Raw genomic sequence first — 20,351 nt, 5'->3', positions numbered from 1 at the left:
TGCCTTTTTTTAGTTAATTTTATATTTTATTTTTGAAAATGGTGTGAAAATTTTATTAATTATAGCATTAAAGTATTAAAAAATATATTTATATTCTAGCAGTTATGGTTCCAGAGTTACATTCCAAAATGCTAATTGCCTTTTTATAGCAATACACTCTTAAAAATAAAGGTGTTTCACGAAGAAGAACTTTTTTGTCTAAATGATTCCATAAAGAATCTTTCTGTTTCACAAAAGGTTCTTTGTGGTAAAAGGTTCTTTGGATTATAAAAAGGAAAGAAAGATATGGTTCTTTAAAGAACCTTTGACTGTATGGATCTTTGTGGAACCAAAAATGTTTTTTCTATGGCATTGCTGTGAAGAACCTTTTGAAGCAATTAATTTTTTTTCAATGACTATTAACACAGACATCTTACATGTTACAAGAATTTTACAATATTAATTAAAATGCGGTCAAAATCCAATTAAAATTATGTACAGCATCATGAAAAAGAAGTGAGCTTAACTGAATTGAATGTGCACTTGTAGTGATCTTCAAATCTTAAAAGTATAAAAAAAATGTACTTGCAAATGAACTATTGAATTAAAAGGCAACATAAATGTACCTAAAAAGAGTCCACTTTCACTTTCATTTTATTAAAACACATAAGGACATTTAAAAGAAAAAAGCATGGTAATGCCTTGGTTTACGGAACAATTCTTACTATATACTTACAATATATTGGCTGTTTATTAATACTAAAAGCATATTTTCATATTTTGTACATCCCTAATCCTACCCAATACAACTATCCTACTAGCTATTAATAAGCAGCAAATTAGGAGTTTATTGAGACAAAAGTAATAGTTAATAGATAATTAATAGTGAGAATTGGACGTTAAAATAAAGTGTGATCAAATGCACAAGTATTACTTTAATAATAATGTTTAAATAATATTTTGTAATGCTTTAAAGTACAGTTATTTTGAACTAAAGTTCATGTGAGGTACTTGATTATAATTTTATTCAATATTAATGTTTGTTTAATTTATCCAAAGTAAATCATTGCATTAATTGTACGTTGTGCAAATGTAGTTATTTGCTGAATTCTGTTCAATATAAAATGAAGCTGTGTGGATATTAAACAGATATTTCTGCTGACTTCTGCAATCCACGTCTCTACAGCACAGGTGACATGTGCATTTCAACAGACTTTTCTCTAAAAACTAAATCAAGTCATTGTTCAGTCAAGAATACATTCCCTTTAGCCTTAGGAAATAAAAAGTACAATTTATTACTTTTCTCTTTTCCCCACTCCAATCCGTCATAAAGAAAGTTCATGTTTTAGAAACAAGTGTAATATAAATTAGGTGAATGACACGTGAACAAATACCTCTAAATCACTAGACGCTGATTTAATTATGATTAGTGATTCAGAGCAAGAGATGATGGAGTCACATCAACAGAAATCTGACGTAGGCACAGGTTTATTCAGTCACAGGACAAGGCTACGATCAGAGTCAATCTGAAACAGCAGCTAGCATTCAAATCATGAAGGTCTACATTAAACAGAGAGAGTTTGTTCATTCAGCTTTACAGCTTGCATCAATAATGGTAATAAATCTGAACTGTGTGTCAGTGTGAGAGAGTGAATAATGCTAATACATGATGTAGAGAGAGAGATCTGCTTTAGAAAGACAAACGGCAGATAATGAAGGATCTGTGCTGTTGTAACAACCCAAACTAATCAAAACTGAATACTGTTGTTGGATCGCAGGTTGAGTTATGCAGGGGTTTACTAAAAATAACATAAAACCAGGACACTGATGATTTCTGTGTGGCCTCTGGATTATAAATTAAATAAAATAAAGTGTTCATTTACAAACCTGTCTGTATTGCACATAAATGATGATCAGCCAAGAACCACCAACTTAGATGAATTTTGAGAAATGTGTCACTATTTACCCGCCCTTGTGTTTTGTTTATTTTCAGTGAAACACAAATGGAGATCTTTAGCAGAATAAGGAGGCTGCTCTTTTCCACAAACTGACTATCAATCCACCAGAAATTAAAATAGTCATTTGCTTTCCATCATGTTGCTCCAAACCCATAAGACTCTCATCCGTCTTCAAAACACACATGAAGACGACACGTTCAATGAAAGCGGCCTTCCAACAGATGAGGGAATACGACACGCATCTTGATTTGTGTTCAAGAGATGAATGAACGTCTCGTGGGTTTGGAACGACACGAGCGGGACGCAATGATCGCTTCTGAACGGATCGGTTTAGGGATGGGCTATTCTGCCTCCTTCACTTCAGAACGTCAGCTTCTCTTTTGGACACGGACCAAGTTTTAGGGGAAAGATGATTTAGTGAAACACACAAATGTGTGAAGCTGTGTAGTGTAGCTAGTGAAGAACGAGACGGATGCAAATCTCCATGAAGACTGGAGTGGAGAAGCTGTTCTGATCAAGTCCTCAGACTCGCAGTGCGCCCCGTCCCATGAGCGCTGTGGTGTCTCCATCATCATCAGTGTCTTCCTCCGAGTCCTGGACGGGCGAGTGGTGCTGGTCCCCCCCCAGCGGGGGCTCGTCCGGCTGCAGACACTGTGCGGAGGTGGTGACCGTGGAGGAGTATGTGTGAGGCGGGCTGGAGGCGGCGGGGGGCCGGAGGAGAGGCGTGCGCTCAGAGTCTGCCTCCTCTTCCTCTTCCTCTCTGTCGGAGTCTGAAGACTCGGGGTCGGGACGGGTCACTCGCTGCTTGCACACCGGGCAGGTTTTCTTCGTTTGGGTGAGCCAGGGGTCCACACACCTGCAGTGGTACGCTGAACCACGGGACACAAACACAATGATGATGTTAGGGGATCCTGAACACAGACACTAAATAACTTTAAAACGCTGTGTGAGATCTCTTTAAAACCACGGTTTTTACAATGAGAAGGATTTCTGAAGGAGCATGTGATGCGAAAGACTGCTTTGAATTGTTTTAATATTTCACAATATTAGTGTTTTTACCACCAAATACATGCAGAAGAGAGTTCATTATAAACAATGATATATAATACGGTTTCCACACTTTTGATAAGCACTTTATGTTAAAACATTATTTCATTTAAATATAGTAAATAACATGCATAATTTATGCAATGGGATTCCCATTTATTTTACATAATATTTACTAAATCAGTTTTGGTTACTTAATGTGCAGGAACATTTCTACATATGGATTTACAGAGTTTAAGAAGACAATACAAAGAAAACAAATCACGAGATGTTGACCAATTTGTTTATTTATTTATTGATCGACGATTCTTTGAAACCAAAGAGCGGGATGGCTGATATATATGTATATGATATCACATGCAGCTTCTTTATTTTGTAATCAATCCCTTGATTTTTATTTTATTTTTTTCACAAATAAAGAGATTCTTAAAAACATGAAACAAAAGAAAGAACACTTTGCACTCATTCTGGCTGTAATCTTGTGATTGAAATCAGTGCTTTTTCCTGCAGCCATTCTCTGCTGTTTTTCTTTGGTTAAATGGTCCTCACGGTTATATGTGTGAGACACCTCCAGTTCGGCTCCGATCAGCTCTAAATGCACTGAATGTCAAACTAAAGCATGTCTAATGCTTGCATGCGTGTGTGTGCGTGCGTGTGTGTGTGTGTGTGTGTGTGTGTGTGTGTGTGTGTGTGTGTGTGTGTGTTTTCTCTTACCGTGAGAACACGGCAGCACTCTCAGCTTGTCTCCCTCTTCATACTCATCCAGGCAGATCGCACACACATCATAACTATCACCTGAGAACAACACACCGTTATTAGAGCGACAGAACAATCTGGAAAAGTGCCACATCACACGTTTGAGTAAGTGCTGCATGCCAGTGTTATTACAGCATCTTCCACATACTATTATAGTTTTTGTTATATTTTGAATTGTTATTATTTATTAATTATTATATTAATTAATTTTGAATTTTTACATTTTCTACTTCCGTGTTAATTTAAGTAAAAGTTTTAGTCACACTGCTGTGCATTTGTGATTAGTTTTTAAAAAATGTCTATTGTCTATATATTTTTAATACATTTTTATTTCAGCTTTAATTTTAAATGGAAATGTGAAAAGTTTTTTTTTTTTCTTGTATCTTATTTCAGTTAACATTTATTTTAACAAAAGTGTTGTTTTAATGTTTTTAGTTTAACTAATATCCTTGGTATGCCCTAAAAAAGAAGAAAAGAAAAAAGTAAGAAAATGGTAACTTCTATGATTTCCACCACGCAGTTCTGATAAATCTCTATGTATATTGTAGAATTAACATGCAAACTTGACTATATTTTGGACTTGATCGTCAGCCACCTGTTTAACGCTGGTTAGACCTTTAACGAAGTCTCTTCCGCTCACCTTTAACAAACTTGTGAGTGGGGATTTTCTTCAGCTGTTGTTTGGAGAGTCTGTTTTTCTGAAGTCTCTTCCTGTGCTGCATGCAGCGCACAATCTAAAGCAGCCAGGAGGAGAACACATCATGAACACTTCATCCACTATACAGCTGCCACCCAGACTACACTTTTATTACATCACAACAACACTCTTTTCAATACTTCCGGATTTGTGCACATTTGAAACCATGTTGTAGACACCTGTGCTTTCATGCATGGGTCTAGTACACATCATTCAGGTGTTTCTACAGCAGTCGAGCAGCACTGACCAGTATGATGACCATGACCAGGATGATAATGCCCACTACTCCAGTGAAGGGGATGAGATAGTAGGACAGAGGGAAGGAGAACTCGGGCTTCAGAATCACAAAAGCCCTACAGCACAGAGGTCAACAAATAAAGTCACACACACAAGCGTAAAAACATCAAAACACCTTCGAGACGGTTATAAAGTCATTCAAAATCAGTAAAAACCTCTTAAAATCCTGGACATAGGACTTAGGTTTAGCACACAATGCTCTCTGAGTGAAATTAGATTTGTACACGAATATAAATGCTCAAGATTGATTCTGTTACAAATTAAAAAAATGTAATAAATAAACAAACATCTCTCACACATCCATGTGTAATAAAAGATAGCAGAGAGTTGAAAGAGTTTTAAGAGAGCATCCAAAGAGGAAATCGTCAGAAACTAAACTATGCAGAGATATTTTAGCATGTGAAAAAACAAAAAAAACATTTCCACGTGCCCATATTTGTTATTTCATAGCTTTGATCACTCACTACTCATCATTTACTAAAATTATGGCATACACTCTCAGTCTTGGAGGCAGGACCTTTTCAAAAAAATTTAACTTTTAGGTACTATACTGTATTTTGAAAGACTAAAATAACTCCTCCAGGGGTAAAATATGTACAAAAGTGTCCCTTTGAAAAGGTAATGCCCCATTGACTGATGCTGTACCTGTTTTTCTGAGAATGTAGATGTGTTTCTATTCATATTTCTATCCCTTTCTACTCATATTTCTAATTCTCTGTATGTAGCCGATGTCCTTCTCACCCTTTCTCTGGGATGATGATGCTGCGCAGGATCTGAGACGCGTAGTAGCTCGTGAACACAGAAGGGATCTCGATCTTCTCCATGATCGTGTCTACACAGGAACAAGATGGACAAATATGATTGAGTATGAGTCTTACAACAAACGTCTTCAACCCTCTTCAGTAAGGGTCAATGATAGACTTCAGACACCACTCATCCTACACATCCACCACTGCTCGTCTGTTCATTTATTAATGAGTACTTGTTTGTTTTCAGCTACTAATAAGAGTGCAGTGTGTGTGTGTCTCACCATTGCTGTATCCCATACTGAGAAGTGAATTAGAGTACACGTTGTGAACTATGGCTGCGCTGAATCCTGCCTGCTGTGCATGGAGCACCTAGAAGACACAATAATCAAAAAACAGTACTGCTCTCATATTCTGGTACTCAGGAAGCACATCTGTGGCACACACACAAGGCTTGACACCAGATAACATGTCCTTGTGAGGAAGAAGAGCGCTTCAGATTTATAGGTACATAAAAAGTAAAACAACTACTTGCAGATTATTAATAAATCAAAAGGCTGCCTAAGTGTACTTTACACAGTTAACTAAATCACAAATTAAAAGTTTTGCTTTTCAGGCATGCTTCATAATCATTCTGCTTTGATCATTTCCTTCTAATGCTTCAAACGTGAACACTTATTTTGATTTTATTACTTATTTTTATTACTTTATTACTTTTATTTTTATTTTTATTTGACTAAACTTGACACTACGTTTGAATTTAATACATCTCAGACTGTTTGTGATTATCATTACATTTATAATTATACATTTGTAAGCGCATGACAAACACATTTCAATAGAAATTAAAGTATATTTCATATATTGTTTTTTTGTTGTTGTTATTATTACTTAAAGATGTACTGAAGCCCTACTTAAGTGGGTCAAAAAGCACTCTAGATGATTTTATATAATCTGAATAAATGATCTCTCCATTGATGTGTGGTTTGTTCGGAGGACAATATTTGTCTGAGATACAACTATTATAAATCTGGAATCTGAGGGAGCCAAAAATCTAAATATTGAGAAAATCACCTTTAAAGTTGTTCAGATGAAGTTATTAGAAATGCATATTACTAATCAGTAATTAAGTTTTGATATATTTACAGTAGGAAATTTACTAAATATCTTTACTCAATATCCTAATGATTTTTGGCATTAAAGAGAGCTGCATAATTTTGACCCATACAATGTATTTTTTGGGTGTTTCTACAAATACACCCCGAGACTCAAGACTGCTTTTGTGCTGTGGGGACACATATTATTTTAAAGTATATTAATTCCAGAATAAGTACCAAGTATTTAGTCATAATAAGTATTTCTTCTTTTTCTCAAGGATACATTGTCTATTGTCACATGCTTTTAGTTGTGTATATATATATCCTTGTCAATTGACATATTATTTGTATGAAGGATATTTTGTAATGTACTGTAATAGTGCAGCTGTGCAGGAACATTAACCTTGATATCAAAGTTACAGTCGTAGCGTCGGATGAGGACGATGTATTTAGTGCTGTTGAGATCAGACGCTGTGGGAGAAACTGGAGGAGGATCTATAGACACACAGGCGTTCTGAGGACGAGCTTCTACCAGCACACCCTGAGAGAGAGAGAGAGAGAAATACACACATGCAGGGCAGAATTAGGAAAATATCCTCCAATTATAAACATACAACAAAGGGCAACTCAATTCTTGAAACCCAGTGACCCCCATTTGGCACTACATGCTTAATACTTCATATATTTTTATTATTCTTTTTCTTTCTGTTAATACATATGTGCACTATGTGAGATGAAGACAGAGAACATCAGACCACATCTTCACCCTGATCCACAAATACATCAACCAAAACAAAACCAGAATATCTGCTTGCAAAATCTCTACAAATTGAAATACCGATTCGAATCTGGCTCAAAATATTCCCATCAGTCACTGAACCTACTGCTTTATATGGCAGTGAGGTGTGGGGTCCTCTCCTGAATCACCAATTTTGAAAAATGGGACAAAACTCTGACTGAAGCCCTGCATGCTGAGTTCTGTAAGAGTCTCCTCAGAGTCCAGAGGAACACTACGAACAACACATGCAGCGCAGAATTAGGCCAATACCCTCTACTAATGCACAGTGAGAAACCAGCCATCACATTCTGGAACACCTAGAAATGAGCGACCCCAACTCTTACCAGTTTAAAGCCCTTAAACACCATGAAGTGAACCCTGAAAAAATCCCCTGATTCAGATGATCCTGAAGCTGCAGAAGCAAACTATCACAACTAACACCAGCCAGACTCTGAAATACCCATTCACACAGTTCAGCCCAAACAAATTGTAAAAGCACAACTTACTGGACTGAGACAACAGAAAAACTAAAACTTGAATGCTATTTGGCCCTAAACAGAGACTACACAACTGCAGAATATCTGCGTGCAGTGAAAGACGACAGATACATTGATGCCTGTCACAAAAAGAGGGAGGAGTCGACAAATCAGCGATGAGCCCACACTGTTCTACTTTCTTTAATGTATATACATACATGTTGTTGTTGCATATATATATATATATATATATATGTTCTAGATTCAGTGTAAACACTATGCTTTGTCAATACATTGTAATAATTGTCATGCCAATAAAGCACATAATTAATTGAATTGAGAGACAGAGCGAGAGAGAAACAGAGAGAGAGAGAGAGAGAGAGAGAGAGAGAGAAGGAAAGAGAAGTCAGTCACTCCTACTCAGTCACAGTATTAATGTCCAGGAGTAGAGATTCATTACCTCAAGTCCATCTTTTGGCAGAGGAGAGCCGAAGAGAGCGGGCAGATCCTCGAACAGCATGGAGGTCATGTTATTGTAATGCTGCACAGAAGAGAGAAGAGGCATTATACAGCAATCAACCCCACTTCATTAAATACACACCGAATGCTGCTCGATATCATAAAAACATCTAGAAAACGCCTAAAACCAGACACTTACAGCATATATATACGCCTGACCAGGAGACGGCGCCACAGTGCAGAAGAAGACTAGGACGGACACGCTCTCCACAGACACCATCCTGAACCAGAGCGACGGAGACCTGCACAGACACACGAGTTCAACACCTTCACCATCAAACATCTCCAGTCTGACCTGGTCTACAGAGAGAAGCAGGCCTGAACACAGCAATCATGCTTTAGCTTTAAAATAACTGGTTTCTAAGAAAGCACATAACCCTCTCCCCTCAGGATGAAGGCTCTGTGAGTGGATCGGTCATGTGCTAACACACACACACACACACAAATGTTAATTATGAATGATTTCATTTGTGTGAGTTACAGCACTGCGGTGAGCTACTTTTAAAGTTGCCACAGGACAAAAGTAGCACCAGATCGCTCTCTTTTTTTCCATATTGTGACGTACATCTAAGTGAAATATATGTAGGGAGGGATGTGGATGTTGATTGGCTTGTGAAAAGTGGGCGTGGCACTCATCTTGCAATACTTTTGTGGGTTTAAGCAGAAATCCAGCAGGCATCAATTTCACCAGAATATAAAAACATTAAAACAATTTTTATAAAAATAAAAAATGGCACAGATGCATTTAGAAAACAGATAAGGAGAATTTTTTATTTCAATGACCTGCCCAAAGCAGTTTTAATAGCTTTAATATGCTTTAAAAGCACATTTAATGTTTTTAATCTTTCAAATTATCTTCTTCGGTCTGTAGAAAATAAGAAGCAAAGGTATTTTTAATATTTTGGAGCCGGAAGAAGTGCCTTGTCTTATTATTTTCTATAGACACAAGTTTGAACCCAACCAAAGAGCACCTTCTGGATTATTAAACGGAGGTCCTTTCAGCAAGTAGTGCTCTGAGATGATTTCCTTGATCTTCTTCTGTGCTTTATTGCTTAAAAACGTCCTTAGAAGAAAGCCACTCCTGATCTGATGTCATCAAGCCGTTCTGAGACCTGCACTTTACTCATCTTCAATGAATGATTAACCCCAGGAATGAAAGGCTCTGTGAGGAATCTGTGGTTTCCACGCGTCATCAACAAACTGTGAGGAAGTGAAACTGCTTGAGACAAGTGTCTCTCGTTCAGATCTGTGAAGGTTTGACAGCAGCTGAATGATCTACTGTGACAGGGTTTAATTCATAAAGAAATGGGACAGGACATGCGACACAAGCAGTGTCTGAGAGTCATCCCACGTGTTCGGGAGCTGCTGGATCAGATGAAGAGCAGGAAGTTCTGGTTCCTCATCATCAAGGCTGAGATTTTAGAGATGAACTGTGATTGTCACTTCATGAAGACAAGAATCAAATGCTCTTGATGTTCACACATCTCAGAGGTCACTCCACAATAAAGACATACTGCGGGTTTCAGACCTCAAAACTAACTCCTCAGTTTAAAACATTAATTATGATGCGCTAACATTCCCGGACAGTGACGTCACACTTCTCAGATGTTGGGACGTATGAAACTGCACCTCATTAACCCTTCACACGACGTGTCGCTAATGTTTTATTGTCGTCATCTTTACATAAATGTGTTTATAGTTCCGTTTCTTTGACTGTGTTACTCAAACATATCCGGCTATTTCACAAGTGCTTGCCATCCCGAGTATCAAAACACACGCAAAGAGTACAGTGCCAAGAGGTTTTCAACAAGAAACAAGGCCTAACATACATTAGTAGATAACGTTACTATGTTACGCTTTTCGATAGCCCTGGATGATTACAGGAAACAGTAAAACAAATCTGAAGTCTGAACAAACGTTATTGCTATATAACGTTATATCCACAAAATACAATTACAACTTCCTAAGCCCATTTCTGCCGCCAATTGTTAACTGACACACACACACACACACACACACACACACACACACACACACACACACACACACACACACACACACACACTCACACACACACACACACACACACACACACACACACACACACACACACAGTACCGTTTTTGAAGTGTAGTTTCAGAGGACTGTTGTTTCCTCTGTATGTTAGCGCTAGCGGCTAATCACTCGATCCAGCTGATCTCTCACTCACTCGAGACTTCACTGTGATTCCGATCAAATCGATGAAACACGGCGCCTTTTCTCCCGAAAACGCTCTCTCGACGCTTACAGCTCATTGATCCGAGTCGGTTTCTCTCGAGGAGCTTGTCCGATCCAGCCCTTGGTGGAACTACGATCACACGTTTGTTTACAATACCGCGAGGCCAACGGGATCTCGTGAAGTGCGCAGTTGCAGTTATCGCGAGACAGATGAGCGAGAGGTTGTAATAAAAATAATAATAAATATAATAATATAAACAAAAAATACAATTATAAAACCAGGTTAAAGGTTAAATTTATAATAATAATTTGACCCTCTAACACTTGCACTCTATTCTAATTATATTATATCTTCTATTATTTTTATTTATTATTAAAATATAATTACATTATTTATTATTTAGTTGTTAGGTAAAAACTGTTACCCCTGTTTCACACCGCAAGCGTGAGCGGCGCGCGAGCAGCGCGTATTTTTTCGGCGTCCATGTTAATAAATGAGTGCATTCACACCGGGACCAGGAGCAGCGCGTGAGCGTGAAGCCGGAGCGTCGCGTGAACAGCAGTGAAGCGGGGGTTTCGGCATCCGGTCTATGTTTGCTTTGCTACTCACGCTCAATTAAAGTGAAAGCACACTTTTGATGGAAAAATAAATATGATTTTACACAAAACTTGTTCAAAATGCACAGAATAAGCATGCCAAAAGTTTTAACAACAACGATAATGTCTAGTGTTTTAACAATTATGCCAGAAAAGAAAATTAAGTATAACAAATATTTATTTACCCATTTAAACTTTTTAATTTTTCATTTTGGGTGAAAGTATGGTGTATTGTTATAAAAACAAATGTTGAAAGAATTAAGAAAGAATGTTAAGAAAATGATAAAATGATGTAAATTATATTTATGACACAACACAGTTTTATTTGCCCAATTTGTCTTCCAAAAACACAATAAGGGTAAATAACTGCATCAATCACTACAGAGACTGTGAATAGGGTTTGTTCTCAGCAGAACTGATTCTGAATCTTTATTTTAAAATAATATATATTTTTTGTGTGTCATTATAACGGACTAAAATCCCATCTAACATCACGTTCGATTCAATCTAGTCCATATAAACAGACACAATAGTTTAAACACAGGTCTAAATGGATGTTAGATGTAGGTGAGACTCACACAATACAACAGCTCTACTGTACATAAAAGAACAAGATCACTTAAAAACAGTCCTCAACCAAATTTATTTTAAAACAAAGCAAGTAAACAGTAAGAAGAAACAGCTCCTAGTTCAAGCACACACTGTTTCTGTTTCATGACTTAAAATTAACATGACATGGCCTCGAGTCAGACAAACACAGTTATGTCCAGGCAATAAATAGGACTCTCTCCAGAAAACGATCCTAAAACCATTCCTAACTTTAAAAAGAGCATCATGACAAAACACAGGGGACTTGCAACATTACACACCACATGTTTGGGTTTATCCTAAAAACAGATGATTTGGGACAGTAATATGAAAGCAGCTCTGCACTGCCTTTATGTGCCTGACACTTCCTGAACCCCGCCGTTCATCTGAAGCTTGCTGCTCCATCGCTCCTCTGTATAACATCTGATCACACACTGCTGCCAGCGCCGTCCTCCTCGCCTTTCTTCTGCCTTTTCTTGGCTCGGATCTCGTTCATGGCTTCCTCGATGGAGCGCGTGTCTCTCTTATTGGCCACAGGGACTGTAACAACCAGACAACAGTCAATCTGGATACTGCACTGTCACAAAAGCAAGTCTACAGGAGATATTGTATTGGGGATGGCATTAACAGCTGCTATTAAGATTGGTTAAGAGAAGCACAGATGATTTTGAGCCTCGTGCACATCACATAACATCAGTTAACCTAATACTTGTGTACTTTTCTGACACAAACCTGATTATAATTGACTAAATAAAGCCTAAATAAAGAATAATGATATATATATCTGACATCTACAATGTTACACAGAATTCATATCTGGAAGATACAGAATCAACACTGCTTTATAATTATTAATTTACTAAATGTTTTGTGTCGATCTCTCGCTCATGTTAGGGCTGCAAGATGTTCGTTCTCTTGAATAAACTTTTCTCTCTGATTCTGGCTCAAAAAAGTGATTGGATGTGCTCTAAACGGCGGTCTAAAATATTTCCTGTAACAGCACATCAATTAAATTACATTAAATCACATTTTGCTAATGACCTACAGCGTATTAGTGGAAGAAATAGTCATGATTTGGGATTAAATCTTTTTTTTTTTTAAATATATATAATATTTTTATTTATTATTATTATTACACTTAAACTGTGGTTATTTTACTATATTTTGAATTACCTTTTTATTTTTTCAGTCCAGTTTTCAATTTAATTGATTTTTTAGTAATCTTGTTTTTTTGGGCTTTTATTTATATATTTATATTTAGCGTTTTTGAACTTTCTAAATCTGAAATAAACAGTTTCACGATCCTGTTGCAAAAAACTAAAGTTTTTTTTTCCTCGCTTTGACTTTTTACTTAGAGTCCAGTTTGTGTAACTGCACTCACCACAGCCGTATGATTGGTTGGCCTGAAGCGTGTGGGCGGCGTCTTTAGCAGCAGATGTTCCAATCAGATGGCTGTATTTGTCTCTGTAGTTTGAGCTGGGCGACGCAGGCCTCTTCTGAGAGCGACTGTCCTCCTCAGTCTCCAGAGCAGCCTGTTCCTGAAGAGCCAGCAGTGAATCAGTCTCACACACTTCAACACGCAGACAGACTCTGCAGGACGGTGAACAGTATTCAGGAGGATCTCACCTTCCTCCGTCGCCGCTCCTCAGCCTTCTGCGGGTCCCACTCCTCACCTTTCCGATAAGCCTCCAGTTCTTCATCCGATGGCGCAAACTCCTTCATTACCATAAATGATCACAGAAACTTCATTTTTTTTGGATGAACTAACCCTTTAATGTTGTATTATGGAAATATTATAGATTATTATTAAACTAAAACAGTATATATATATATATATATATATATATATACACACTTACCCGTTTAAACAGCATGACGTATCTGCTCTCTTCATCTTCACCGAAGGAAAAGGACGTGAGGCCAGCCACCTCGGCCACATCATGCCTGAGAGACACGGATGTAAATGTGTCAAGTTCACAGCACACACTCCTCAGAATACATCCAAGAGTCTGTTAATGTGGAGACATTTCCACGCCACGAAACAAATCCCTGGGGCATACTGCTATTTCAGGATTATTTTACAGTGTTCATTAATTGTTTGAATAGCTTTGTTTTTAGATTTTACATTTTAACAATTGTATGTTACTTTGTCATTTTTTAAAATTTTGTTTCCATTTAGCCTCAATTCATTTTTAGTAAACTTTATTTTGTTCTTCAGCTTAAACTGATTTTATTCCATTTAGTTACCAAGGCAACATTTCAAATATTTGTTTGTTTGTTTCTTTTTTTTTTTCAAGTTTATATAAAAAACTAAACTGGATAAATATCAACTTGCATCACGCAAGGCTACAGTTAACTAGAACTAAAACCATTAAAAACCTTTACATTACTTGCAATAAAAAAAATAAAAAACTAATAAAATAAAGTTTCTTTAAGCTAGTTGCAAAGGCAAAAAAATGACTAAAAAAGTACTAAATTATAACTAAAATAAAATAATTTACTAAAAAAGTACCAAAATAATTACAACTAAAATTAAAACAGTATCTAAAAAAGTACTAAAATAATTAAAATTAAACTTTAAAATTACTAAAAAAGTACCAAAAATTACAAATAAAATTAAAAAAAGTAAATAAAAAAAAAGTACCAATATAATTACAACTAAAATAATAAGTCACAAAAAAAAGTAAAAAAAAAACAACAACAAAACCCCCCCCCCCAAAATCAGAATGAAACACACAGATTCTAAAAGTGAAAGTGAATGTAAAGTCGGAGGATAACAGTGTGCTGAGCTCACAGAATGCTTCTCTTGATCTTGCTCATGGGCTCATAGGTCTTCTTCTGCAGGGTGCTGTCCTGAATGAAGTCAGACACCTCCTTCTCCATCTGATGAGAAACACATACACACTCAGTGGATCACAGGATCCAGCTCATGAGACACAGATGTGAGAGAGCATGCTATACCTTCTTCCTAAACTCTGCCTTCTTCCTCCTCTCGTCCTCCTCCATCTTCTTCATTCTGGCTGCTTGTTCTGCACGTTGATTAATCACAATATATCATTCAATATGCACCACATGTATGTGTGAACTGTCAGTGATAAATGTATTAAATACTGTCATTGTTTATGTCTGGGATCTTCCTCATTGTGTATTTTAACACAACGCATATTTTTGGACTATTTGTGAGGCAATTTAGTAAATCTAATGTATAAACAAACCAACTTGCTAGATAGGGATAGAGCAAAAAAAAAAATACTGAGCATGCGCACATTAATTTATCTCACAATGTACAATAATTACTATTTTTGCATTATTGTAAGAGGAGCATGTGTAGACGTTAAAAAACACAATATAATCGGAAGAAAATTTTAATTTATTTTTAGCTTTCGGTTTTTGCTGTAGCCCGTGTTTTCAACGGCAGACGTGCGTAGCGGTGACGCGTGCACGCACAGCGATCGTTTCTCGGGCGCTGATTGGTTGTTTGATCACAGTTAGTGTCGCAGAGGGCACTCGGATATTTCTCAGGTTTCTCTCGGAAATCTACGAACAAGCTCGGGTTCGCCTTCTACACTGTGAGCAAGCGCATTCGTAGGGTTAAAATCTTTTCTACCTTTAGCTTTCCGTCGGCTTTCTTGGTTGTGAGCCGTCGGAGGCTTTTCCATCGAGCTCAGGATCGAGCCCAGGAGGTCCGCCATCTTTGGACTGTCTAATTTTTCGCCGGAAGCTCGCTTGGCATTATGGGTAATGTGGTCCAAACGCAGTGACGTCACTGGTTTAATCCGCCGTTCGAATATAAAGAAACAATACGCTAAAAAATCAAATTAAATAAATAAAAGCAAAGCAGATGCCGCACAGCTTTGATCATCACTCTGGATTCAGTAAAGCATTAGTTATATGACCTCTACAGCCGTGACACCAGCTCAGTTTCGTAAATTAGTAATCGACCATAATACAACTCTCACAGAGCTGCGTTGTATGTGATGGTATTATGTGTATTGATAATTTGTGATTCATACTTTTTCTAGAATTGTCATTTATTCTCATATTTTCAGGATTGTTTTATATATTGGTAATATTTGACCAATTATCACTTTGCTACTGGTGCATAGGAGTCAAACCCAGCACTACAGCTTTAACAGCTGAATGCTCATGTCTTCAGGTTACCTCAGGTTTCATTTAATGGACTGGTTTTAGTCAGATTGCAGAAGTTGTGTTTGTTCGTCATTCCTGCAGAGCAAGCAAATGAGAAACACCACAATGACAGATTTTTTTTTTTAAATGGCTTCTTGATGAAAGCCACAAACGCGGCATTTTGTTTTGTATAAAAAGCTGGGCTCTGTTTGACACTGCTCTTCAATGAAAAGGAATATAACACACCTCACACACTAAGAAGGAAATATCCAGTTGTGTCTAGCTCCTCAGACCACGAAATGTATTCTCAAATACCTCGTTACATCATTTAATACATCACAACACGCTGTCAGGTGTGGTATTGGCATTATCACACCACATTATCTTTATTACAACACACTTTCCAATTAATTGTGCTCTGTTCACCGTTAGCAAACATCACCAAATGTGATGACCCCTTCTTTCAATGCACTTTACAGTTTAGAGAATCAGTCTGTGTAACATAAGAGTTGAGATACTAACCCAGCTAGTACACTGGTCATTTAGCAACCATCAAAAACAGAAGTGTGGGAGAGAAACATGTGGAAACATGGCCCGCAGCGTCCACCAGTGACGAGCTCAAGGGGGAATCTAGGAGTCAAGGAAATAGATCTTGTAGAATCTGTTCATCTGCTCCAGGAAGATGAAGGTGAGAACTGTGTGTGGCCCGAGACGAGCGTAATACGGAGTAAAACCCTTCCACAGACTGAAGAATCCTTCCTTCCTGATGACCTTCACCAACACATCCTACAGACAGGGTCAGAGAGAGAGAGAACAAGAGGAGAGCGAGTCAAAGTCATGGTCTTTACCACTAAACCATTAACAACAGCAATAAGAGAGGACATTTAATTATTACACCTTCTGTGACAGAGAGACACCATCCAAAGCCGTGTATATTTATATGTTAAGAGTCTTTATTGATACTATAAAAGCTAATATATATGCAGGTCCTTCTCAAAAAATTAGCATATTGTGATAAAGTTCATTATTTTCCATAATGTAATGATAAAAATTAAACTTTCATATATTTTAGATTCATTGCACACCAACTGAAATATTTCAGGTCTTTTATTGTTTTAATACTGATGATTTTGGCATACAGCTCATGAAAACTATTATTTTTTATTTTATGTTACATCAGTTAAAGTGCCCCTATTATGTCATTTTAAGGTTCCTAATATTGTTTTGGGAGTCTCCTACAATAGGTCTACACCCGCTTTAGTTACTGCTGTATTTGCTTGGTGAGAGATCGAGTATGAGTGAGATGAAAACTTACCAAACCATTCCTGTACTCCGGCTTCCCATCGATCATTCTCATGTTCTGGATTCTTTTGAAAGAAGGAGATATATGTCAGCATTAAATATTCAACACAATTTCTACAGAATCTGTTTACAAAGGAATTGTTGAATAATGTTGTTATTTTAGTTTTATTCGTGTACAAAAAGTATTCTCGTGGTTTCATAATGTTACTGTTGAACCACTGATGGCAGATGGACTATTCTGACGATGCTTTTCGACGCTCAGTAGAATAGTCAACTGATTACTCGATTAATAAAATAGCCCTAATATTTACTTCACAACCTAAATCACATAGATCACAACCCTCTTGGCAACTGAATCGCCATTGGCTAGTCAAGTTTTTAGTTTACTCGCCAGACAGAGAGAGAGAGATATATATATATATATATATATATATATATATATATATACATACACATACATACATACACACACACACACACACTGTATAATACTGTATATGTTTTTAAAATGGCACAGCTTTTTAAATAACTGAAAGCACATACTTAACATCAGTCAGTTAACCATTACAATATGATATCTGGATAATCAAGTACTATTTAATGATAGAACTTTAGTAATTATAATTCATAACCATGTATGAATGCACAGACAAACTGAATTTAGGACTGGTGGTGGTGCTTTGTTTGTCATTCAGTGTTTAATAATCCGAATTCTACTCATAACAACAGTAAAACATGCACTAATGATGATTCATGAATATTAATCAGACAGTGTCCATTCACAGGAACTGATTTGCTGAAATCAAAACAGGGATGATAACACGTGAGCATCAGCCAAAGAGATTGTCGTTTGCGCATTAGTTCTGCCCACTACCAGAAAACCCGGCTGTTTTTTAAAACTGAAAGAAAGAAAAAATCCAAAAGGACCTCCGTTAATTGACAGAAAAATACAACAAAGACCATCGTTTACATGTAACGCGTCAACTCCGCATGATATGTAAGGCTCGCTCGCTCTCTGTCTTTCTCACTTTGAAGTTGTGCGTCTTCACACTAGAGTTTAAGGTACACCAAATACACAAACACAGGTGCGCTGTGCATCCATTGAGATGAACTGAAAAATATCACAGATCGCATGATGGAGAGTGAAACTCAAGCACTCAATCAGTGTTCGGCGAATTAATATATATCTGTGCTTAATTTATACTCAAACTAAAATCTGATCATTTATTAACCATTGGCTAATACTACACATCATTCAAACGCTAGAGTGAAGATTCAGTTGCATATGCGAGTGATTTACTCACAGTGTAGAGGGTTGGATCATCACATTGATATATCATCACACCACCCTATGTCTAGTAATAAATCACAAGAGTTAAAACTGAGTGTACCTGGTCTTAACGATGTCCACGGGCATGGAGGCAGCAGTGGTGACCAGTCCACTGATCATACTAGCACAGAAGTGACACAAGATATCATCTCTGAAATAACCTGTACACACACACACACAAGATTTCAGTTTGACCTCAGTTCACTACTCACTCATTCAGAACAACACACACTCAGTGAAACGTCTGCAAGTAACACGGTACATAACATATATGTGCTATAGCTAGACTGCCTAGAGAGCAGACAGTACAGGTTTGTGACTGAGAAGACAGAAGAAGGTTGATACCAGAGTCCAACAGTGCTTGTTTGGACTGGGAATATGAGGCTAGTTGGGCTGCGTTCACAACGACTGCTCTGGCCATGGTGGGTATACAACCCTACATTAAAAACAAAACACACACACACATTACATATACAAAGGGTTTCTGCAGGTTTGATGAAGGTACATGTAAGACTTTCTAAGGCAAAGTGTTTAGTTGATTAATATTAGCAACACTTAAAAGTCTGAAAATACAACCTCCTATAAATCTTTATTACTTTTCACATTAATTTTACAAAAACAAAAACTTAGATACCTCTGCTCACAGTACCTTACTTTTTTGTTCTCTTGTTTTGAAGTTAAAATGTCTAAAGATTAATTTATCAAGACACATTTACTTAACCCTTGTGGGTCGTTGGGGACGTTTTCGTCCACTAGGGGGTAGAGTTGAGTCTTATTTTGGCCACAACTTTCTCTGTGTTTGAGCTAATGGAATGATTTTTGGTGACAAATCTTATTTTGAAATTTTTCAAAAACTCAACGGTACATTGTGGCCAAATTCACTACCCTTTCGAGATGTTCGTGGATGAAAACATTAACTAAATTAAACTGCTGTAAAAATGTAACAGATAAATATTTTAATTTTTTTTTTTTTTGCATAAATCTATAGCTTCATATACAAGTCAGAAACTAAGCTTTTTTTGCACAGGCCTATCTAAATGGTTAATGTTCCTGCCTAGTGATCAACTGTAAAAATAACAAATGTTACCTCTTCCCAACAGGGAAAACCACCAACAATCAAGAATCTCTCACACACACAAACACTATAATTTGCTGTTATACTCCATATACAAGCCAGAAACTAAGCCTTTTTTGCACAGGCCTATCTAAAGGATTATTGGTCCCACCTAGTGATCAACTGTAAAATTACATTTTTTTTTACCTCTGGTAGTTTTGATCAGGACTGAAGTTGGTTAACAGATTTATGCCAAAAAAAATATATGATTCTGATACATTTTTACAGTAGTTTAATTGAGTGGATGTTTTCATCCCGAACAACTCGAAAGGGTAGTGAATATGAACAATCCACAAGGGTGGATTTAAAGGGGGGGTGAAATGCTATTTCATGCATACTGAGTTTTTTACACTGTTAAAGAGTTGGATTCCCATGCTAAACATGGACAAAGTTTCAAAAATTAAGTTGTACATTTGAAGGAGTATTTCTGTTCCAAAAATACCTCTTCCGGTTTGTCACAAGTTTCGGAAAGTTTTTTTCGAGTATGGCTCTGTGTGACGTTAGATGGAGCGGAATTTCCTTATATGGGTCCTGAGGCACTTCTGCCGGAAGAGCGCACGCTCCCGTATAGCAGAGCACTGAGAGCACAACAGACTTCACTGATCAGAGCGAGAGCGTCGCCAAATGTCACAAAAGAAGTGTGTTTTTGGTTGCCAGGGCAAGACAACCCTGCACAGATTACCAAAAGAGAAACAGCATTAAGGGACCAGTGGATGGAGTTTATT

General features: G+C 37.1%; 3 protein-coding genes across 5 annotated transcripts in view; all 3 read right to left on the bottom strand.

The window, feature by feature from the left end:
* Nucleotides 1-1,250: 1,250 nt before the first annotated feature.
* LOC113085700 (E3 ubiquitin-protein ligase RNF167-like) lies at nucleotides 1,251-11,015 on the bottom strand. Of its 3 annotated transcripts, none has more exons than XM_026255245.1 (10): nucleotides 10,993-11,015; nucleotides 8,490-8,592; nucleotides 8,292-8,372; nucleotides 6,981-7,118; nucleotides 5,765-5,852; nucleotides 5,476-5,566; nucleotides 4,685-4,790; nucleotides 4,381-4,474; nucleotides 3,699-3,779; nucleotides 1,251-2,806 (listed from the first exon to the last, which is right to left on the bottom strand). In XM_026255245.1, exons 2-10 carry the CDS (start codon nucleotides 8,568-8,570, stop codon nucleotides 2,460-2,462), a joined length of 1,107 nt encoding a protein of 368 aa, XP_026111030.1. In that variant the 5' UTR covers nucleotides 8,571-8,592; nucleotides 10,993-11,015; the 3' UTR covers nucleotides 1,251-2,459. The 3 variants fall into 3 exon arrangements, with proteins under 3 accessions (XP_026111030.1, XP_026111028.1, XP_026111029.1); XM_026255243.1 differs by lacking the exon at nucleotides 10,993-11,015 and adding an exon at nucleotides 10,469-10,760; XM_026255244.1 differs by lacking the exon at nucleotides 10,993-11,015 and adding an exon at nucleotides 10,560-10,760.
* Nucleotides 11,016-11,558: 543 nt separating this feature from the next.
* On the bottom strand, nucleotides 11,559-15,502 carry LOC113085671 (sperm-associated antigen 7 homolog). Its single transcript, XM_026255239.1, has 7 exons — nucleotides 15,360-15,502; nucleotides 14,714-14,781; nucleotides 14,547-14,635; nucleotides 13,612-13,696; nucleotides 13,379-13,468; nucleotides 13,134-13,290; nucleotides 11,559-12,292 (listed from the first exon to the last, which is right to left on the bottom strand). Exons 1-7 carry the CDS (start codon nucleotides 15,442-15,444, stop codon nucleotides 12,180-12,182), a joined length of 687 nt encoding a protein of 228 aa, XP_026111024.1. The 5' UTR covers nucleotides 15,445-15,502; the 3' UTR covers nucleotides 11,559-12,179.
* Nucleotides 15,503-16,166: 664 nt separating this feature from the next.
* Nucleotides 16,167-20,351, bottom strand: part of LOC113085665 (mitochondrial 2-oxoglutarate/malate carrier protein-like) — a 7,518-nt gene continuing 3,333 nt past the window's right edge. Inside the window, exons 5-8 of the mRNA XM_026255228.1 lie at nucleotides 18,858-18,948; nucleotides 18,574-18,673; nucleotides 17,196-17,247; nucleotides 16,167-16,666 (exon numbers count right to left, since the gene is read on the bottom strand). Of these exons, the coding sequence (XP_026111013.1) occupies nucleotides 16,511-16,666; nucleotides 17,196-17,247; nucleotides 18,574-18,673; nucleotides 18,858-18,948 (399 nt within the window). The 3' untranslated portion in view covers nucleotides 16,167-16,510. The remainder of the gene's footprint in view (nucleotides 16,667-17,195; nucleotides 17,248-18,573; nucleotides 18,674-18,857; nucleotides 18,949-20,351) is intronic.

This window comes from Carassius auratus, chromosome 5, assembly GCF_003368295.1.
Source record: "Carassius auratus strain Wakin chromosome 5, ASM336829v1, whole genome shotgun sequence".
Taxonomy (NCBI): Eukaryota; Metazoa; Chordata; class Actinopteri; order Cypriniformes; family Cyprinidae; genus Carassius; species Carassius auratus.
This window is presented reverse-complemented; position numbering and strand designations above follow the sequence as displayed.